This window comes from Athene noctua, chromosome 5, assembly GCF_965140245.1.
Source record: "Athene noctua chromosome 5, bAthNoc1.hap1.1, whole genome shotgun sequence".
In the NCBI taxonomy this organism is placed as follows: Eukaryota; Metazoa; Chordata; class Aves; order Strigiformes; family Strigidae; genus Athene; species Athene noctua.
The window spans coordinates 19,519,970-19,541,091 of record NC_134041.1 but is presented as its reverse complement, the minus strand read 5'-3'; the positions used below and the strand labels follow the sequence as shown (position 1 = coordinate 19,541,091).

The 21,122-nt window shown below is 35.1% G+C and overlaps 1 protein-coding gene across 3 annotated transcripts in view; it reads right to left on the bottom strand.

Moving 5' to 3' along the window:
* Positions 1-21,122, bottom strand: part of FNBP1L (formin binding protein 1 like) — a 57,302-nt gene that overhangs the window by 23,625 nt on the left and 12,555 nt on the right. For 2 of the 3 annotated variants that reach the window (XM_074906582.1, XM_074906583.1), the window contains exon 2: positions 5,606-5,721. In XM_074906582.1, the coding sequence (XP_074762683.1) occupies positions 5,606-5,721 (116 nt within the window). Of the gene's footprint in view, positions 1-5,605; positions 5,722-21,122 lie in introns of those variants that run through there. The other variant, XM_074906584.1, reaches the window with a different exon arrangement.

Genomic DNA, 21,122 nt, shown 5'->3' with positions numbered 1-21,122 from the left:
GATTAAGACAGTCAAGTCCTTTGTACATCAATATGTACATCAAACAGTGACTTTTTAAGAAGTATCTACAAATTTTAGAAGAACTTTCTCACTGAAGTTAAAACAAGAACTTCTTCTAGCTATCACCAGAATCCACTGCCTGTTGCAACATTCTACCTGGTAGGGATAACAGTAACATTCTACCTGGTAGGAATTAAACGCAGACATTTTGACTGGAAAATGCATAAACCCAAGTAAAAAAGAAAAAATAATAATCTCCTTTGCTAAGTAACTTTCCCAATGTTTCATTTTCCTTTACATTTCTGCTGTGCTCCCCAGTGCTTATTAATAAATGGGAAACTCCTAAAATTCACGTTATTATTTCAAAAGGATACAATGCTGTAGCTAAGCAACCACCCAGGAGCCTCTTCAAGGAAAGATTTTCAGAGTTGTTAAAAATGAGAAAAAACACTAAAATACATACTGTTTAAAGCAGCAGGAGAGAAGGGCCACAAATACAGATTATTTTCTAGCATGCTGATTTCTGTTTTGCTTCAATTTTTTAATGCAACTGTTTACTATTTCTAGGAAGACAAAAATAATATATAATCCTTTCTCCTAATAAAAGTCAGTTTCATTAGTCCATCTTGGCTACCTTAGGATCACAGGAATATGCAGTCTTGAGACACTGTGATCAGGATTTAAGGTTCAATAACAGCGTAAGGTACAATAACCAAAGTAAATAAATATGAAACTACAATATGCATATGCAGAATTTAAAGTTCTAAGAAAAAGCCAGTGTTCATGTGAACAACGAAGCATAAATGGATTTTCCAAGAAGTGAACACCAACACTTCAAAAAAAATAGATTTAAATTTTTGAAAAAATGCAGGTTGACAAGCAGCTGAGTGTGGATCTGAAGAGTGAAACATTATTTCAAAGAACCAGTTGACATTTTAAGGAGTCATAATATTCTTTAACATTTTTATCTAAACGTGTGTCTAATTCTCAGGATCCAAATATGGATGTGGACTAGTTTAGAAGAAAACTGCAGAAGTAACTGCAGACCATCAGAAGTGAACCAAATCTATGAGATAAGTTGGCTCTGTACTTCCTTAGAAAAGTACAGATTGATGACACTTCAATCCTCTCTAGAAGTACAATTTAGACAACTTCTACCACGTTCGGTCTTACAGACACCTAAAGCAGATTTCATACAGGACTAACCACATCCAATTGTGCTGCTCCTGTTACTTTATCCATCTCTCTTTCTCAGTATAAATTGGTCTCACACCAGTGAGAAAGCAGTCTGGACAATATTATCCGTTTTTAAGAGAAGTAGTACCTCAGTCATATAGCCAGAAGTTTCAAAAAGCACCCTAGATAATAAATTAAAATTATTTATGTAGATGTTTTATGTACATAACTATAAAATTTTATAGACATTTGTACAAAAATTGTGTTTATCAACTCAAAACTACATATTCTTCAGTCAAGTAATACTGAATGTAAAGAACGGGAGCAGCAGCATGAATACAGTAGAATTCATATTAAGGCATCAGCTCTTGTACTGGAGCACCTGCTCATACTAAACCTCTACAGCCTCTACATCATACTACAAACGAGCCTGGGAACAAAATTTGAAGTCTACTTTCATAAGGTACTAAAAAGATGCAGTAAATACTTCAAGGCTTTTCATATTTATAAGTAATAGTTTCAATAGGGTTTTGATGGCTTCAGTGACTGCATGTCAATATCACAGACTGAGTGAGAACAATGATAATAAACTGTATTTAGTAACATGTCATCAGAAAAAAGTTTTAACTGAAGAGATGAAGCTTAAAAACTTGTCACACGGAATTTGAGTTTACATAGCTAAATGTCCTTGGAACCATTATGAATTTGTATGTTTTAGCTTGGAGATACATCGCTATTAAAAAAACTTGCCACATCCATATTTGAACAATCAACAGTGTAAATTCTCAGCTCCAATCAAAGGAAGAGAGATTTAAGAAATGAACACATATGGTGATAATTTGTGTCCCCAACTTCACACCTGAGCTTACACCCATTTTAATTAACATTTCCAGGATTCCGCATATAAAAACGCGGTAACTACATCTCAAATTGACTAGACATAGGCATATATTCATATGGTATTTAGAAAAAAACACACATACACAGTAGTATGCAGAAGGAACATGAAAAATACATTTGCCCAGACTAGACATGTCCAGAGCTCACAACATACATTTTTTTAAGGGAAACACTCAAGTAGTTCAGGAACAACCATCACTATTTTCTTTAAACTGATAATAAAGAAACCGACCAAATTCAGAAATCTAGAAATCTTATTGCACATGGTATTTTCATCTATAACTGCAGGTATAACTTGTATTACTGCCTAACATCACAGGAAATAGAATTCATCTGTCTTCTCAAGTGTTAAAATGCTTCAGACAGAACAAAAAGGGAGTGAACCTCCAGAATTATTTTGTGTGCGATGATGTGGAAGCAAACAAAACAGACTTTAACCTTGCCCCTTTTAAGCAACAGTACTGATCAAAAACAACATCTGAAAGTTCAATTACAAAATTCAGACAAGAGCCCAGTAACTTGACACATACTAACTATATTTTTTCCAATTATAAAATATGAACAAATTAAACAGTCACATAACTGAAATGAAATGCGTTAATCTACAATGTATATTGCACTATGTTTGTCCTGACTCACATCCCTGTAACTCAGTAACAGCCTATAACAACCTTCACAGTCCTTGGGGTACCACAATACATTAGTCAAGACCTAAGCTACACAAAACTTTACATTTTCCTTTAAGCTAGCTCAAAAAAATCATAGTTGCCTTTTTTCAGAACAAAGTATACCCCAGACAAAGAAAAGACAGGCTCTCTAGACCATTTTCTCCATAGACATTTGAGGATTCCTCAATGGTTTCTATTTTTCTTATACTTTTCCTCAGTATCAAGAACTGCCTATCAAATAAGAATAACAAGGAATGACTTACAACCTAAAACCAGCATTAGTTATACAGTTCTCACTTCTGGAATAACTCAGTGACTGTAAATTGCTATAACTACATACAGTAAGAATATAGTGAGGTCACACAAGCAGTTCCTCATATGCTGTACATGCATCACTGGTCATCTCCTAGAAGACTTGGAACAGCTGTTGCACCTGGGAAAGTCTCATCACTAAGTTGTGACAGTATTAAAAAAAAAAAAAAATCATCAAAATGCAAGGGTATACAAAAAGTGAGTATGAATTTCTGCCAGGACACAGACTCTCATTTGTGAAAACTGTTATGAAAAATTCACTTAAGTTTTCATCCTTGGGTTTAAGTCTACGAGAGTAAGATCCATCAACAATCAACAGAATGTTCATGGCCCACACAGAAACCAAGACAGAAAAAAAAGCCCAAATACCACAGTACATCACTAACATTATCTCCTTCAGTAAAGTTGTTTTTGTCTCCCATCCAAGTACTAAAGAGAGCCACAGAACTACCAAAATGTGACCACTCACCGTACTGCTTATACATCTACTAAACAAGGGCATAATAAAGGGCATTATGAAGAGATTCTTGAATCTCTATTTTTCAGATTGTATTTCATTATAGAAGGAAAAAAAATGATGATAAATCAGAAATTTCTATCAGAGATATTACTATCTCACAGGCCATATGCTGCCAGCATTAAAATTCACCAGAACCATAGTCCACCCCAAGATATTTCTCTTCAGAACTTCTCAGGAGCAAGCTGAAAGACAGTTAACTATTCTGGAGGTGAAAACCTTGCTTAATCTCAACCTAGCCTGGGGCCTCACGACCGGTTTACATTATTAAAAACAGTGAGTGTCCTCAAGAACAATGATGGCTGAAATCAAGTTGTTATCACAAGACAGTTTACTAAAAGTAAGTTCTCCCCCAAGGAATACACAGGCAAGAATATCAAAGAGTAGCTTCATGAACTGGTCTACTGGCAGAAAATCAGTCACTCTTGTGCGCGTGCTGTCCAGACCCTCACTGGCAGCAGGGCGGAAGTGCATGCATGCACTGCACAACACATGTGCTGCAAGACGTGTGCTTCCCAAACTGTCATACTTACTGCACATGGACAGTCAGTCCAGTCATCTGACAGAAGGGGTACTCGACTTAACTTTCATTTTTGAATGACACTTTGAGAAAAAAAATCAGTAGTTTTACCCAAATGAGTAAAATGTTGAACAGAGAAGATTTCCTATTTTCAGTCAAATCTTGAAGTAGTAATGTGGTGTCTCATCTTGCTAGCTGTGGAATAAACCTTTAAATATAATTTCTTCATACTATTTAAGGTAAAGATCTGGATAGGTCCATGCTAATAAAACACATTTCCATTGTTAAACAGAGAACTAAAAACAAATCAAAACTTGGCTACGAACTGGTGCTGTGCATGCTTCAAACTTTCCTTTACCTCTATGTTCTTCTATGCCAGCTTTGGAAAAGTGGTATTTATTTCCTTCCTTTTAAGAAAAAAATTCCTTCAGTAATGTAATGGGGTATTACGTTAGGTGAATATACATGACTGGATCAAAAGAAACTGATAAGGAAATCAAAGAGGAAATGAGCAGCCTAGACAAAGAACATCCACACCCTCAGCTGTAACCTCATGACTGCATTTATGAGGAAGGATTCCTCAACTCTGTATCTGGTGACACTCTAGTTTGCCAATGACGAGACAATGGAAGACACCAGAGAGAAGCTGCTATCAGTTTCAGTCTGACAAGGGCTAGGCAGCAGCTTCAGCTGAATCCCCAGAGGAATTCAAGACTGCAAAGATTATGGTGAAGGCCAAGTTCGCAGGACTGTCTTATTTTAAATCTTGTTCTTCAAGCACTGTGTGCACCTTTTGGTAAAAATCAATCCTACTTTATTCTGAAGAATGCGCTTCTCTGCGATTTCATTGCTGCTACTCTTCTTGTATGATCCCCATGGGGAAACTTCTATTGGACCTAAAAGATGTTTCACTTGGCACCAATGGAAAGTAAACTGGAGAGGTAAGAAAAAGGGTGGTTGGGTTACAGTCTCACCCAAAGGGGTAAGACCAGCTACAGAAAGGGTGTGCTTTAAGGACATGAAGATCTGCAGCTTTCTTAAGTTCTACTCAATGATTTCAATCAGATTTCTTAACACAATGTAGTGTAGCTCTTGCCAGTTTAACAGGAGAAATTAACTAGTAGCAAAGGCTTGAAGCTGGATGAACATACACACAAAAATGTAGATATGGATAATGCACTTTGCGACAAACACGCTGATAGGGGGAAAATATTGCTATGGTTTTGTTTTGGTTGGAATCTTAAAATTTAAATCTTAAACCTTTTTAGTTCAAAGATTTGAAGGGTGGGTGGTAAGAGGGAGGGAGGAAAGCAAAAACAAGCAAGTAAGCTCAGACCTGAAGATAATTTTCTAGTTTGGACCAGTAAATAAGAACTTGTCTGTTATGGAAAGAACTAGTGATCTAACTCACTCTGTAAATGAAAAATGGTCATTAATCACATTACATACTTGCCCATCATATACAGTGATTGAGTAACTGTTAAGACTCTTTTAAAAAGAAAAAATCCTTACCTCAGTTGTTTTGCATAGTTTTGCTCGATTTCTATCCTTTCTTTTACAAATTTTGCATATTTCTCCAAGAAGTCAATGCCCCACTGTGTATGCTTGTCCAAGTTATCAAACTGATCCTTTAAAAACAAAAGGAAACAAAAATATGCAGAATTAGTTAAGAATCACAGCAGCAACCAAACCAACAATATGAGTATTTCTGTAAGGGAATGCTTGCTACTTGGGTAGAAGTTATTCAAGTTCTAATTCAGTCATGTGTGTATATAACAGCTATATACCAGAATAGTAAGCTGTAAGTGCAGGCACAGATCTACCTCTTTTTGTAAAAACAGCTCTAAATACTTGCATTTTAAGTTGTATGCAGTCTTTGATCACTTTCACAATGCAAATGTGTCTTTTTTCCCCCCTAAAGATCCCTTAATTCAAAAGTGGATCTTTTCCACCAAGATAACAAAAACATAACCAAAGATCAGTGTTAGGTAAGTAAGACCATTCCACAGAACAGATGTGTTTGGCAGTTTTAAAACACAAGAAGTTGTAATTTCATTGGATACAAAAAATTACTTCCACTCTTACAATTACCCACCGAAAGAATTATAGCTGCATGACTGAGTTGGATGTAGTATGAATATGAAAAACAGTTATTAAAGCAAATTTGTACACACAGTTCACAATCAGCTCTAGCAAGAGATTCCAAAGAAAGCAAACCTGTCCTTAGCCATTAAGAAAGTTATGTTAAAGGCACAAAGAAGAGAAACAGTCAAAAATAAACCATGCTTCCAAAAACAGTTGGGAGATTTTTTAATACATTAGATCAACTTCAAAACTAATCCTTCAATGTATTCTGTACTGATCAACAGGCGGAGGATACACTGATTAGGAATTCGAAAAACAAGTGGGAATATGGGGTTCAGAGTTAAACAGGAATGAATAAAGGTACAAAATACAGCCTAGCAAATAATTTTAGTCTAGCACATGCTTGTATTTTACACTAAAAATCTGCCACAGTGTAAAAATCAAGGATTTTCAGCTTATGACAGCATTTACAGTGAATTTTTCTTAACAGTTACTTAGTAATCTAGAAAGACAAGCAACTGCAACATCAAAGTTTGTGTCCTTTACATTCTGAATTCAAATACACTTCACAGTAAATTTATAAAAAAAAAAAGCAAACATTTAAAGGCAAAGTTTATTTAACTTACACAAAAAATGGTGAGGGGTGTTTACCAGAAGCTGTGTCTTGCAGATTCAGTAACTTGCCTGAACCTAATGAATTATGTCAACCTTTAGTAGTAGCAATTTAAGTTCAATTTCAACATGCACTAGGATGATCAGAATTTAAATTTTAAAATGCCATAAAATGCTGCAGGGCTTAGCACTCAAGGAAATGGCATTCGCTAAAGAGATACCAAGACAACACAGCTATATACAACCAACAAAAATGACAAAAAAGAACATAAAGGGATTAAGATTGCTCTCAGATCTTGCCTTGTGGGCTCAGTATCCTACACCATGGCCATTAGTGCCTTGAACACTTCAATCCAATGGCATACAAGTACTGCCAAGGAAAACCCATCCTGTTCCACTATCAGCCGTGTGCTCCTGTCTCTGCATCACTCCCTCCACCGAAACCACAACCGCTTTCCCTGACCATCTGTTTCACCAGGGAACCATAAAAACAGCCAACAGACAGGATGGACTAAAGACAACAGTTCAATGTATTTGGGAAACCATGGCCTTTATCTGATATTGTTCTGATGTGCCCACTTTACACCAACTGGACATTTCCATACTAAATAACTTTTGTCAAATAAAGCCATATTCCTGCTGTTGTTTATAGAAAAGTTGTATATGAATTGTTTGTGCATGGAAAGGAGATGGTTACCACACTATAGTGTCAAACTATGGATGCATATATGCATAAAATACATCATCAATCTCAAGAAGCCTTTCTTTTCTGTATTCCACTCATTTTTGTAATTACTCTGACAACATTAACCTGGCATCCAAAAGAAGTTTTCAAAACATGCTTTTGGCATGAAGCCAACATCCAATACCATTAAGAAGAACTGACTTCCTTTAGCGTACACCAGAACAAAGCCTCTGCTGTCCTACTTAGGCTCTTTAGTCCACAAAGCTCTCATTTGCTGCTAAGGTTTCATTAGCATTACGGAACACCACATCACTTATGTTTCTGAACATGTAACCAGAGAGGACAGCTTTCCAAATATTTTGTTCAGACAAAAAAGGACTCTATTGGTCAAAATTAATTCTCTGCTACTAATATGAAACTGGAATGGGAAAAAGTGAGTACATTACATGCTATTCTCCCCTCACACTTTCTTGAAGTATTTAATCACTGACCAAGTGCCAAAAACCCCTCCTTTCCTCAGCTTCTCTTCATTCGATTCTAGAAACCACATGCTCTGTGCAAAGACAGCTTTGTAGGATATCCCATAGCTCTGCAAGGGAAGAAAGGATTTGTTCCCTCCCTATACAAGGAACATGCATAGAACATACACAGAATCACATGAATGGAATAAATCCCATGAAAGAGAAAAATTAAAACCCATTAGCTATCCTCATCACCCTGTGGACCTTTACATTAGTACAGCTCCTCCACCATTATTGACATCTATGAAACTACTCACAGTTACATTAATGACCTCCTAGATAAGAAAGAGCAATCTTAATTTAGTGGGCCATTGGTCCACAGTTACTGGAATTAGAAAAAACAGTAGTAGTATATTCCCACTTCTTTGAAGAGTGAGACAGCTTCACATCAGTTTGTTCACTGCCATTTTTTGGTCAGCAACTATATTATGCACTATTACAGAGTGAAACATACAAAAAATACTTTAAGTAGTACATAAGCATTTTCTTAAAACTGGCTTATAAATGATAAAAGTATGTATGTCTTAAAAAAGTAATCTACAGATGATTTGTAGTTTTGAATTAAAATTTTTAAAAACTATAATAAACTCACATAAACATGGATTCCTTGGATTAAATTGGATATACTGATGATGTCTCTTATTCTCTATAGTCATGTATGTACTGTAAAACAGAGCTCTCCATTAACAGATAAATATATTAAGAAAACATATCAGCTTCACAATATTTCAAATTCTCTATAAACATAACGAAAGTCCGCAGTCACAACGATCACTTTACACAGCTCAGTAACGATACTGAGATAAATGAGTAAAAGATAAAGGCAACATTGATGAATATGCAGAAAGGAATGGTCTTTTCAGAAAGGCTTTTAGTGGTGAGTCACAAATTTACTCCTGGTCCTTTCAGCTTCTTAAGCAAAAAGTTCCCTTTTCATATCCAGGAACGCAAGCAGAAAAACTTCCACACTGCTACAAAGGAAATCAAATTAATGCACTGAGATACAAGCCAAGCCAAGCGATATCCTAAAGGGGGGGAGGGAGCACAAAAATCAGGCAATATTGTACAGGGGAGAAAACAGACCAAACAATTGCAACGAAATTTAAGCCTATAATTTCAAAATAAATATAAGACTGTATTAATTTGGCTGGCTCCTTTAAAAGAAATGTGAAAACTGCATTAATTAAAGATCAGCAAAAGACAATTGAAAAAAAAAAAAAGCACATCCTACAATATCTGGCTGCTACTTTGATAGCAAGGTATGTTCTCAACATCCCAAGGCAAATATATTGCTGTTTGTCTAGTAACTCCCCACACCCCTTAGCAGTTGAGCAGGCAATTTTTGTCAAAAACTTCATTAAAACCACAGCTGACTACTATTAAACTGATTAGTATAAGCTAATGGATGGTAGCCCTAAGTAGAAACTGCCCACTCAAAAGCTGGAATGTAGTCCAAAGTCTCTATGTTATAAACAAACAAATCTGACACTTCACTAAAAGGTTGTAATAGGTCAATATAGACTATTCCAAAGTAAATGTTAACTCCCTAAATTCTACTTCTAGATTATTTACAGGAACCACAGATCAATGTTACAAACACTTCAAGCATACAGTTCTAAACTTATCAGGTTTTGCAGATACCAGGAAGTTTTTCAGTAATAGCAGTCAAAGCATCAAAGCAAGGAGTCAAGCTGAATGAAATCTGCACCAAAGACAAAACAACCTTTCCCGAGTTAAACACAAGATTTGCTCTCCCCCTCTTAAAAGACACCTGCTTTTTCTCCAAACAAGCCTCAAGAATCAATAAAAAGAAAAACATAGAGGATCTCTTCAGAGGGATGAGCACGGAAGGAATGCTACAGCATGAATATCAACCCCTTTGTTTTCCTAAAGCTATTAATGCCTAGTCCAGACACTGTTTCATATGGGAGTTTCACATAAAAGGCATTAAACCAGATTGAGATTATTAAAGGATTAATTTCCCAGCTTTCATCAACTTTAAAAAGCATTTCTACTTGCATTGAAAGCTAGGATTGCGGTATCAAATTCTGCAAAAATTTTCAATTTTCCTAAATGATTCCTTCACAATAAACTGTATTAATGCTGTATTGCTGATTAGTCTTCAATTCACTGACCTCCATTTTGATGATCTTCAGACAACAGTTGAAAGCCTTAAGAATCACATTAAACCTAAAACTATATAAAATCACAAGGTTAAGCAACCTATCTCAACTACTGCAATTAAATCTGCAATATCTTTAAAATATATTTAACAAAACATTTTATTTGAAATCATGACACTTCGCATTAATTATGCTACCATCATTTTATTCTCTTTTGACTCAATTGTACATTATTATTTCCATACTTTTATCTCACCACTATTTTAGTCTGCAGTTACCCAAGAGACCTTATTTGCAGTTTTGAAGCACTGGCACAAGATTAGGTTTTCTACCCAATTCTTTGTTCTCCAGGCTTCATAGCTTCACCAATCTAAACTTCCAATTCACTGAGTGGGAGATTAAAAACTCAATCCCATATTTTGCTCTCTAAATTCTTAACACTTATGCAGTCCAGTATAAGGAAATATATGCTCTAATTCGATTCCACAAAGAAAACGTTCAGTGCACAGAAAAGCAGAAATCAGGTCTTGTTCAGGGAAAAAAAAACCCACAAAATATTTGGAATCAGAAAAGCCCCAGTGCATTTGTGGACAGAAATGCTGGATTTTATTATCACTTTAGGAAAAGCAACAAATTACTTAACCACATCACTGCAAGTCCACAGTAATCCAACTGAGAAAATGTGCGTGATTATATAACTCAACATTGATCACAGCAGTTCTTGTTTACTCAGTTAAAGCCCATGAGAGCTCCTCAAATGTACCTGAATTATGGATAAATTTAAATGATAGGGTAAATTCTGCATAATGTCCTTTCTTCCTGCATCAGCAGTACTGCAGAAGACAAAAAGGCCCAACTCTTCAAGAAGTTAAATATTTTAAGTTACAAAACATTATAAAATGACTACTTCACATATTAAGATTTTATCAAACTCTTCTCCTGGAATATCTGAAGTATTTCTATGAAACATTATGCAGCTTGCTTTTTTCTTTTTTCCTTTTTAAAATAAAGATCAAGGCCTTGAATTAAGTTCAAACAATTCAACATTTCACATGAATTAGATGACTCCAGGTAAATTCAGTTGTTTTTAAAAAAACTTCCAGTGTTTGTGCAAAGAACTTCTTGATGTGCTACGTTAAAAATTATGGAAACCATATTCAGACTTAAATATATTAATGAGAAGTTATCGTTACAGTGTATACTTTTCCCTACTTGTTTTCAGGACAAATTAGATAATAAAATTGCATTTTAGTTAGACTACATTACACTACTCTGACAATACATTCCAGTTTTTCTGATCTTTGAAACCTCTTCAGTGTCTAACTGTTTTTGTTTTTTCCTTTGTCTCTATCTTCATGCATTCTTGCTTAATTTTCTATTCTAGGGTAGTATTTCTTCCATTTTACTGTCTGAGCTGGTTATCACTTCTCTCTCTTCCTGCCTGCTTGCTTTTATAATTGTCAGCTCGGTCTTCTGGTCTGTCTTTTCTCCTTGCAACTGCAACATGCTTCTTCCTAACAGGCAGACAAGAACAGCTTCCTTCTAAACAGTAGGGTGGGGTTTTTTTAAACATCCTGTTAGTTTTACATCTAAAAACTAACAAAGAGCTGTTTCTCTATCAAGAACAAAATAGAAAGTGTCTTGCTTTTCTGCTTTCTACAAGTTCTGGATTGCAGCTTCCAGACTAACCTGCAAATTATACCTCATTCCTCTCTGAAAACAATCTGTGTATTAAAGTTAAGAAAGTGGAAAAAATGTGGCTGTGAGCAAACTTAAAGGCTAAGCATTTTATAGACTAGAAGATTAACATCAATGAGAAGGTTCAGAGCAGCAACATCAAAAGCCATAGCTACACTCAAAGCAGAGGCACTCAAGAGATTAAGATGAAAAAAAATTTGCAGATGCATATACATAAAATAAGCAGTACTTCACTTTTTAATTTCAGTAAAACAAAAGTTCGGTATAGACTGTACAGTCAGGATAATATGACAAAAATCTACTAGTCTTTTGGAGATACGCAAAGGAAAACTTATTTCTAAAAAGAACTTCTGAAAACAATTAGTAGGCAACCTTTAGGACATGAAGCTATTTTGATCGTAAAAATTATAGACTCTGGTGTTAATTTAAGTGAGAAACTCTGCTAGAAATGCAGACTTGAAGTGCTTAATATGCAAAAGGAAAACAATGGGAATTAAAAAATTACTTTTAGCTGGATGAAAGACTACTTAGCTCTAAGGAATAAAGAATTAATGAATTCATAGCATGAACACAGTATGAAAAATCCACTTGCCTGTTAAATATATATATATTCTTTAAAAGCAATACCACTGTCAATTTTAATTTTAAAAAGTCCGTTTCCTTGATTAGAGAAATATTTGCATGATAAAGTGAGCAAACAACTCAGAAGTAGCACTGAACAGTTAGAAATCTAGCCATGCTTTAAGATAACACATACGTCAATTCAGATTTCTAAAGCGAAGCTAAAAATGGGGAGCCACAATTGAGTAAGAGGAATAAATACAAAGTCTATGCTTTTCTCTTTCAAGATCTCCTCAGACCAGCAGCAAGGGAACGGCTTTGGAAACTTTTGATGGAAAGTCACGTCTGGCAGAAGAGGATGTCTTGCTTGGCAGCTAACAACTCCACAGGTGTGACAGACACATTTATTTTCCAGGAAAGGGCAGGAATCTACCACAGACAGAACAGGAGTAGAAACATTTGTGACTGCTTTTGGAATAAGCAGCCAGAACTGCAACAGAATCAAGTTGTACACCTGGAGGCCAGCAGATCAGCTGAAAGACATTAGAAGTTAAGAGTTGTGCACTCCAGTTCATCCATGCCACTAAATGTATCAGCTGGACTAACAATTAGATTTTAACAGCGCAAGTAATTACCAGCAGAGCAAACTGATTGAAACAGTTGACAGCTGGGACACTGAACACCAGTGTTAAGACAAGAGAGGAAAGGAACACACTGCCACAGAGGGCAACTCAACAACTGCTCCTATTTGTCCAGCTTATGAATCACCTCCAGAATTCTTCAGTTAATAGATGGGCACATCCATATGAACTACAACACTGTACATACGTCACTGTATCAGGATGCAAACTTAGTAAAGAAAAATTCTATTCTCCACAAGTTCACCTATGGGTCTGCTTTCTGTTTCTCTCAGGGGACTCCCCACTCTGTCTTCCCACTGCAGGCTCACTGCCTGCCTCACTCCACAGTGAAGGCAGTTTCCTAAATGCCTAAATTCCTCCTCAGGAAGTTCTACCAACATAGTGTGTAGGAGCCATAAGATGGTTATAGGCATCTTTCCTCTCTGCTACCCATCACAGCCTCTTCACATTGTGCTTGTCAAGGAACAGGGCTGTTTGCTGTGGGTACATATCAGCTTTAATTCAACATCTTTCCCTACCAGTTAGCAAGGAGGTAAGGTACTTTCCCAAGCAAACAGAATGGACTTCCTTACCACCACCACTTGAGAAAAACATTAACACACACATATATATAAAGCAGGTATCACTAACCATACACACCTGCTTGTAGAATACAAGCATACATAAAATACATACTATGAAGTCCTACTGTGAAAACCAGATCAGAATCCACCCAGCTTTCAGATAGGCCCTTAATCTCATTAAACTTTTAACTGGGAGGAAATTTGTTTTAAAAAAAACACAGATTTTTTTTTCACATATGCCTTTTATAGATATCTTTAAATTACTGAGTCTTATCTGCATTTGAAACAAAGCTTAACTGTAAAATTAAACTGTAATTCTCCACTTAGTTCTACTTTAAGCTTAATTCCCACATTAACACACAACAGACCATTTTCAGATAACTCTGCCGAAGACAATAGCAGATCACAAATCATATAAATATGTTCTCAAGCATTACTTTAAAATTCTTTTAAAAGTTGCTACTTTAACACGGGGACAGCACCACACCTGCCTTGTATATAGAAATGACATAATTATGTCCATTCCCCTAAACACCAACTCTTAATTCCACTATAGCCAAGCCAGAAAGTAGGCACTTCCTGAGCCTTCTGGGAGTGGTTGAATGCTGTTAATATACAGACAAAATCATAAGTAGATTTTAGTCCTAGTTACATCACTTGCAAAAGGAGGCAGGAAGACTTTAACCATGAATGAAGCAAGTGTGATATGATGCATCACAGTAAAAAATTATTATTGTTTATACAACGCTTAGAGAAGCTGTTGCTCATTTTAAGAAATACCTGGAAAAAATCCCATCTTTACAGCAACACTGGAATAACACAGAGTTTAAAGCAGTGGAGGCTATACATCATAAGCAGCAGAATTCACTGTATGACCAATAGCCATGCGAAAACTCATGTGAAGGAGAAGTTCTGTACAAAACCAGCACATTTACTGCATGAGTAATGTTAGCCTGCAGAAAACCTGCAAGAACAAATTATCTGTCCTGGAAAACAATGCTGCAAGATTTTTATTTTTGAAAAAATTGTGTATATAATTTCATTCTTCAGTTAAAAAGATTATTACATGGTTTGATACTCAACATACAAGGTGAAAATTTTACTGCATGACTAAACAATGCATTAGTCAAACTACCACAAACTTTAAAAACTTTTAAATGCCTCTCTACAAATTATAGATTATTCCACAATCTTATTAAAAATGCATCCACAGAAGACTGAATGAGCAAGGAGTCCTGACACTCTCCAGTTCTTGTGTATGTGACTTAATCTATTTTCGTGTTCTAAAGGATCCGTTTTCTAAAAATTTGTAGAAACAGGAGAGAGATCTTACCTACTGCCAGCTTCTTCATAGAAGGGTTAAATTCCTGCTCTGGGCAGTCTAGCATAGCATCTAACAAGCAGAGTAAGCAGTACTGCTTTTTTCTTCTCCATACACTAGGGGAGTGAATTTAGCATGCTCAAGAAAAGAAGGGAGTGGTATCAATGTTACAAAGCAAAATGGTTGCCTGAGGGTAGGAGGTTATTACCCAGAGGTATAATGACAAGGAGAGAGGTACAGAGGAGACATTAAGGGAATGCTGAAGGTTTTGCAAATGGAATATTATTACAGATCATCTAGATAGCCTACATCGCAAATTCAGAAGAAAACAAGTTCCACCATCTTTGCTGCTCATTTTTGTTGCAATAAACCTGCATCCGCTGCTTTGCAGCCATTGCTTATCAAGTTACATTTCTATCCCTTACACATACATGTACAACTCTGTACAAGCTGTATTACAGTATGTTCAGTTGCACTACCATGAAACAGAGCTTACACTGCACTATTGAGTTTTACTTAACTGAAATGTGACATAAATAACTATTAGTTTGCATATAACTTAAGAGTCTATAATACAGACTATACTATAGTTCAGAACCATAACAGCGTCATAGCTCTGAACTCGACAAAAAGCCAAGATGACTGTGATAGCAAGTGATACAAATTGAAAACAAAGAAGTACTTTCTGCCAGCTGGGGGAGGCGAAAAGAGGGGTATCAACTTCCCTGTCATCCAAATATCACCTCCTTGTATTTATCTGCTCAGCAAACCATACTGATACAATTTTTAACTGACTTAAAAACCATGAAGTGTTTAACAAGTAGGGTACACAAATTCCACGCAGACAAGTCAACTTGGTGCGTTTCACATTTAAAGATGTACATTTAAGCCTTATCTCAGTGGAATAAATAGAAAGAAAATAAACCTGTTCGATATACGTTCTATCATACTGTTTATCATTCTGACAGTTAGGACAAACATAGTATGAAAATATCTATACAGAATCCAAGCACTGAGTATCAGTAGCAGAACTTCACTGTTTCAACACACAGAGAGCAAGGTACATCTCTTATAACTTTCCTAACATGTATTTAATAAAAGTGAAAGTTATGTAGATTAAACTCAAGTCAACAGTTCCTTAAACAAAATACATTTTATGGCACTATTTCGAAACAGTAATTGGAGTACAAGATGAACTCATAAAATAAAACTTATAGCACAGGAATAAACCGAACATATCCTGGCGTTAACTTTTAGATCACTTCTCACAATAGGTATAATTAAAATGCCTAGAAGAGCTTGGTACTGAAAATAATACATATTGGATCTTCTAGTAAACATGAACCTTTAACCTTAAGCACAGGCATAGGGAACCAGACAGAATCTCCTTGTTCTGCATAGCTCTGATAAGATGTGTCAACTAATTTATTCCTAACGTAGCAATATACAGTTAACACAACACTAGGTATTTTCTGGTGCTATTATCAGCTCCCATCAGACAGATTTAAGATGAAGGCATACACCTTACATTTGTTGATACTGGAACTCAAAAGACAGAACTGTACCATACAGATTGCCAACAAGTATTTGCTCTTCTAAATCACTCAAGATAGCCTAGATAGCCTACACCTATGGAATACCATACAGAGGTATTCCAATGAGCTTTTCAATTTTATTGAACTGAATCCTTAGCCTTTTGTTGTTTAGGATAGGCTGCAAATATTAACACAATTAATCACCACACTGCTCTGAGCACATTCATTTCCCATTAAATAGGAGCAGACACTGTTCCATACTTTATAATATGAGATCACTGGGGATTGGCTAGGTAAACAGTTACGGAACTGGAAGGCTCATCTGTTAACTGATTCACTATATGCTGTTTGGTTTTGTCAGTTCAACAGACTAGGGGATTTTTCTGTAAAAACTCCTACTCTAAGGTGAACTTCCCTTTTCAGTATCACTTGTGAATATTTTAGTGTTCAAGAGAAAGAATATACAAGTCACATTTTTTTCCTTTCATAGATATCTTGCAAACACAGTAAATACTTTTGAAACTGGATTATAAAACCAGATCCGCATACTTAACAGAAAATTAACATGGCAGTAAATTAGAGCCTTCCTATCTTCTTTGGAACATTATTTCAGATAAAGATAACACTGAGGAAAAAACCCCAAACCAAACCAACAACAAAAAACACACACACAAAAATCTTCCTCTATTCACAATGGAATCTACCACATTCATTACTTTTTAAAGCAAAATTCGTAGTAACATTAACATAACAATAAAGAATTTAAACTAAAACCAGACGTTACTATGGGATTTTTCAAAACAATGGATTTTTTCAAGGTTTTGTGATTCAGGTAACACCATTAAAATGTAACACAATTCTGCTGTGTATCAGTTTCTCTCAGAGTTAAGATGTGAGCCACAAAACAAAGTCCTCTTGTACTTCACCATAGACTTCGGAATCATAACCAGTATTGTAAGAATAATTTTAAAATTTTTCATAAAACTTTTTTTTTCTAGTAATGTACTTTCTTTGCAAGAACAAATAATACAAACACATACTGTACCCCTTCCAGGTTAACAAGGTATGTTTCCTTCCCAAATTGCTTAAACTACAAGGGAAACAGAGTGATACAATTTAACTATAAGCATAGGAACTTCCATTAGAACAGTTACATTTTTAAAACAATTTAAAAAAAAAAACCCTATTACCGTGTATTTGGACACTGAAGTTACATATACAAAAGCTGAGTATAAACTTCTGTGTACTGAAAAAAAAAAAAATTTTTAAACTGTCATAGCTACATTTCTCATTTGTTCCAAAACATATACAAAGCCCAAACTTAAAACAGCTCAGTTTCATACTTTCTGTGAACCAGCACAGCAATTACATCAGTATTAAAAAGACAATGGGCTCCATAAATATATTCCATACCACTGTAGAAGTTCAATACTGAAAGGAAGCAAATCTATACCATAATCAGTGCAAATATTTCTGATGGAAGACAAATAGTACTCACGTTCAGGACAGAAGTAAACATGGAATAACAGGGTCACATCTGGCAATACTCACACCAGGCTGCATCCATTTCATTTTGAAGAGCCAGTTTTTTTTGAGAGCCAATCAAACAGCCAGTGTCAAAAGGTACGTCAGCAGGAGTCTACCTTCTGCAGTTATTTCCTTCTTGACTAAACCAATAAAAATACAAGGGTATTCACACTGAAATACAGTGGAGATCAGAAAGGTATAGATAAACAAGCATAAAATCTAGGTACTTTCTGACTGAGACAAGTGTCTTGGCCATAATTTCTCAGGTTCATTTTTTAATCATCTTCTAATTTATTTTTTTTTCCATCTCCTGTCCATCTGCTACTTCCCTTTTCATTCTTTCTTTAAGCCTCTTTTGCACAATTTACCCTACTGACATAACTTAACTGTTTACTCAGGCAGATACTGAGAACCTTCTCTCTGCCCTAATCAAGAAATACTCTGGGAAAACAATTTAACAGCAACATCTTAAGCACTATGTTAATTCTATACTCCATGCAAAGCAGCTTGTTCCATTGATAACACCCACAGAAAAACTGCTACTGTAGTTATTAATTAGTAGGTTTCTTTCCTAATGACTTTTCACTATTATCAAATCAGAAATGATAAAGAGCAGAACAGCAAAGAAGTGCTCAACAATATACTGAAGATGTAGTTCAAAATTCAGTCACAGATCAGCACAGTAACTCACTATGAATCATAACACTTCCCTTTCAGTTCTAACTGAAGAACCCTATAAAACAACCACTCCTTACCACACATCAACCTTTAAGTACAAGAAAGCGGCACAGTCTTTTTCTCGCCTAAAGATGTGGAATCTCTCCTGTATTTTGTCATTGACACATCACTTTCTTAATGTCCTATACGGAAAACCTGACTATTTGTAATTTCATTCCTCAACATCAAATGCTACTCATGTCTTTTCCTAAGTACTCATTTCACTAAGTTCTCAGGGAATTAAAATAGCAAAATATTAAACAATAACTGATAAATCCCAATAAGTAATCAAAGCTCTAGGAAATGCTAAATAAATTCTGAGAAAGTATCAAATATTGAATAAAACATAAAATAATGACAAAACCACAAAACTGTTTATTTTACACTGAATAAAATGGTCATATCTTTTCTTATTACACTGACTATAAAACTGGAACCATCTAACTGTATATGAGTGCTCCAACTTTTTTAACATTATGAGCTTGATTAAAAACCCACTGAAAATCCATGTTTCATATCTGGAGAGCCTTAACACTTTATATCCTAGCAAAAACATTTTCAGTGATTAAAGCATGCCAATTTGTAAACAAAAGCACATCAAGATTTTGTGGTAGAAAAAAATGCAAGAGAAGTGTCTCTTCCCTAAAATCTCTTTTTTTATTTCGTAAATCATGACAAATTTATGTGTAAAACCACACCTGTCTTTTAGAAAGAATATAATAATAAAATAAACAATCATTTTCTTATCTGTCAGTACCTGAATTCAATGCATCTTTACCATACAATGGGAAATTGAAGACACTGCCAGCCACCCATTTTTTCTGAAAAGAACAATTTGGGAAGGAAGTGGGAAAATAATTCAAAGACAATAACATAACATTCCCAAAAAGGAGGGGAACACTGTCATAAGTGTTTTTTATTTGTAACTGTTGTCTCCATTAGTCTTGAATAAATAATATTTAAAATGTTCAAAGATCATTTATCAAAATATATTGATTAAATTTTGAATGTTGTTCTGTATCATATGATATGACAGTCACAGGAAAGATTTATTTCCCAGATGCTTTAAAATAAGCTTAATAAGAATAAGCAAAATTATTACCGTTCTGCAAGAGCAAAAAGGGCACTTCACATTAAAAAAATAAAAAAAATTACTGTGACAGCAAAGTGTTTTCATATAATAAAAAAAGCATACACAAAATATTTAACCGATTGAGATACACTAAATAGTATTTTGTGGCAAGATTAAGTATCTCCACTTTCCAGCTTCAAAGTAAATTAATAAACTGAAACAAAGGTAGCAAAACTGAACCAAGTAACAGTCAAGAATATATTTTTATCTCAACCTGTCAGCAGTATCCTGAAACATCTCTTTAGCAATTAAATCCTCAATATGAAGTTTTTACTTCAGAATGGGTAGATCTTTCTTTACTCTCAAGCAACTTCAGTTCTCTGAATTGACAATAAGCTTGCACAGTCTAGAAAGCTTTACACAGGGAGAGAAAAACAGAAGGGAAAGAATACTGCTTACAATTTGATCTTCCTGTCTGAAGGAATCATGCAGAGAACTAGACTTTAGCCAAAGTCATTTAAATGAATGTAACCCTAATAATAATGGCATGAAACACAGGTTAATTCTTGGCATTTCTTAAAATGCCAAAAGCAAGCCTATACTGTAAAAAAACAAAAACAAAAAAACAAAAAACAGCTCTGAAAGTTATCTTGAACTTGGTTTGGTTGGAATTGTTAGAAATATAGTTTTCAAATTAGATTCAAATTTGACAGATCAAATCAAAATAGACCAACTCACATGAGATGTGCCCAGTATTAATACTTACACATTTTGTATTATTTCATTAGGCTGGAAATACTTATTTGATATCAACACATTACAATTAAAAATGCACTCTCAATAGTTTGTTTGTAACAAAACCCCCAATCTGAAATTTTATGCCTCTCAAGAATACACAGTAGCACAAATCCATAACAAATACTTGAATCTAGCATTCCACAAACCAGATCATTCACACAACAATCAAATGTATCATCCAGTTCATAGAAACAATCACTAGTAACAAGAGAGCAATTCAAAAATAATTTAACACTCTCTAAACTGCCATGGTTCTCCCCATCCATCTTTATGGCTGTCACCATCATTAGTTTCATTTGTTCTACTTGCATTTTAAAATCATGCTGAGATACAATATACTGGTATCTTAATAATCATACTTTTAACTAAGCCTATATGAAGGGGTTTGATTGATATGGAACCTTGTTGCTCATGAATATTGCAAACATCTCATATTAAGGATCTGAAACTTAATAACAAACTAAAATGTTAATTAAAATGTTTCTCACTGTTGCGAAATAGTTCTCCCCATTTCAACAAACAGCTGGAGAGATTACACAATGCACTTATCACATCTGCATAGTAATCTCC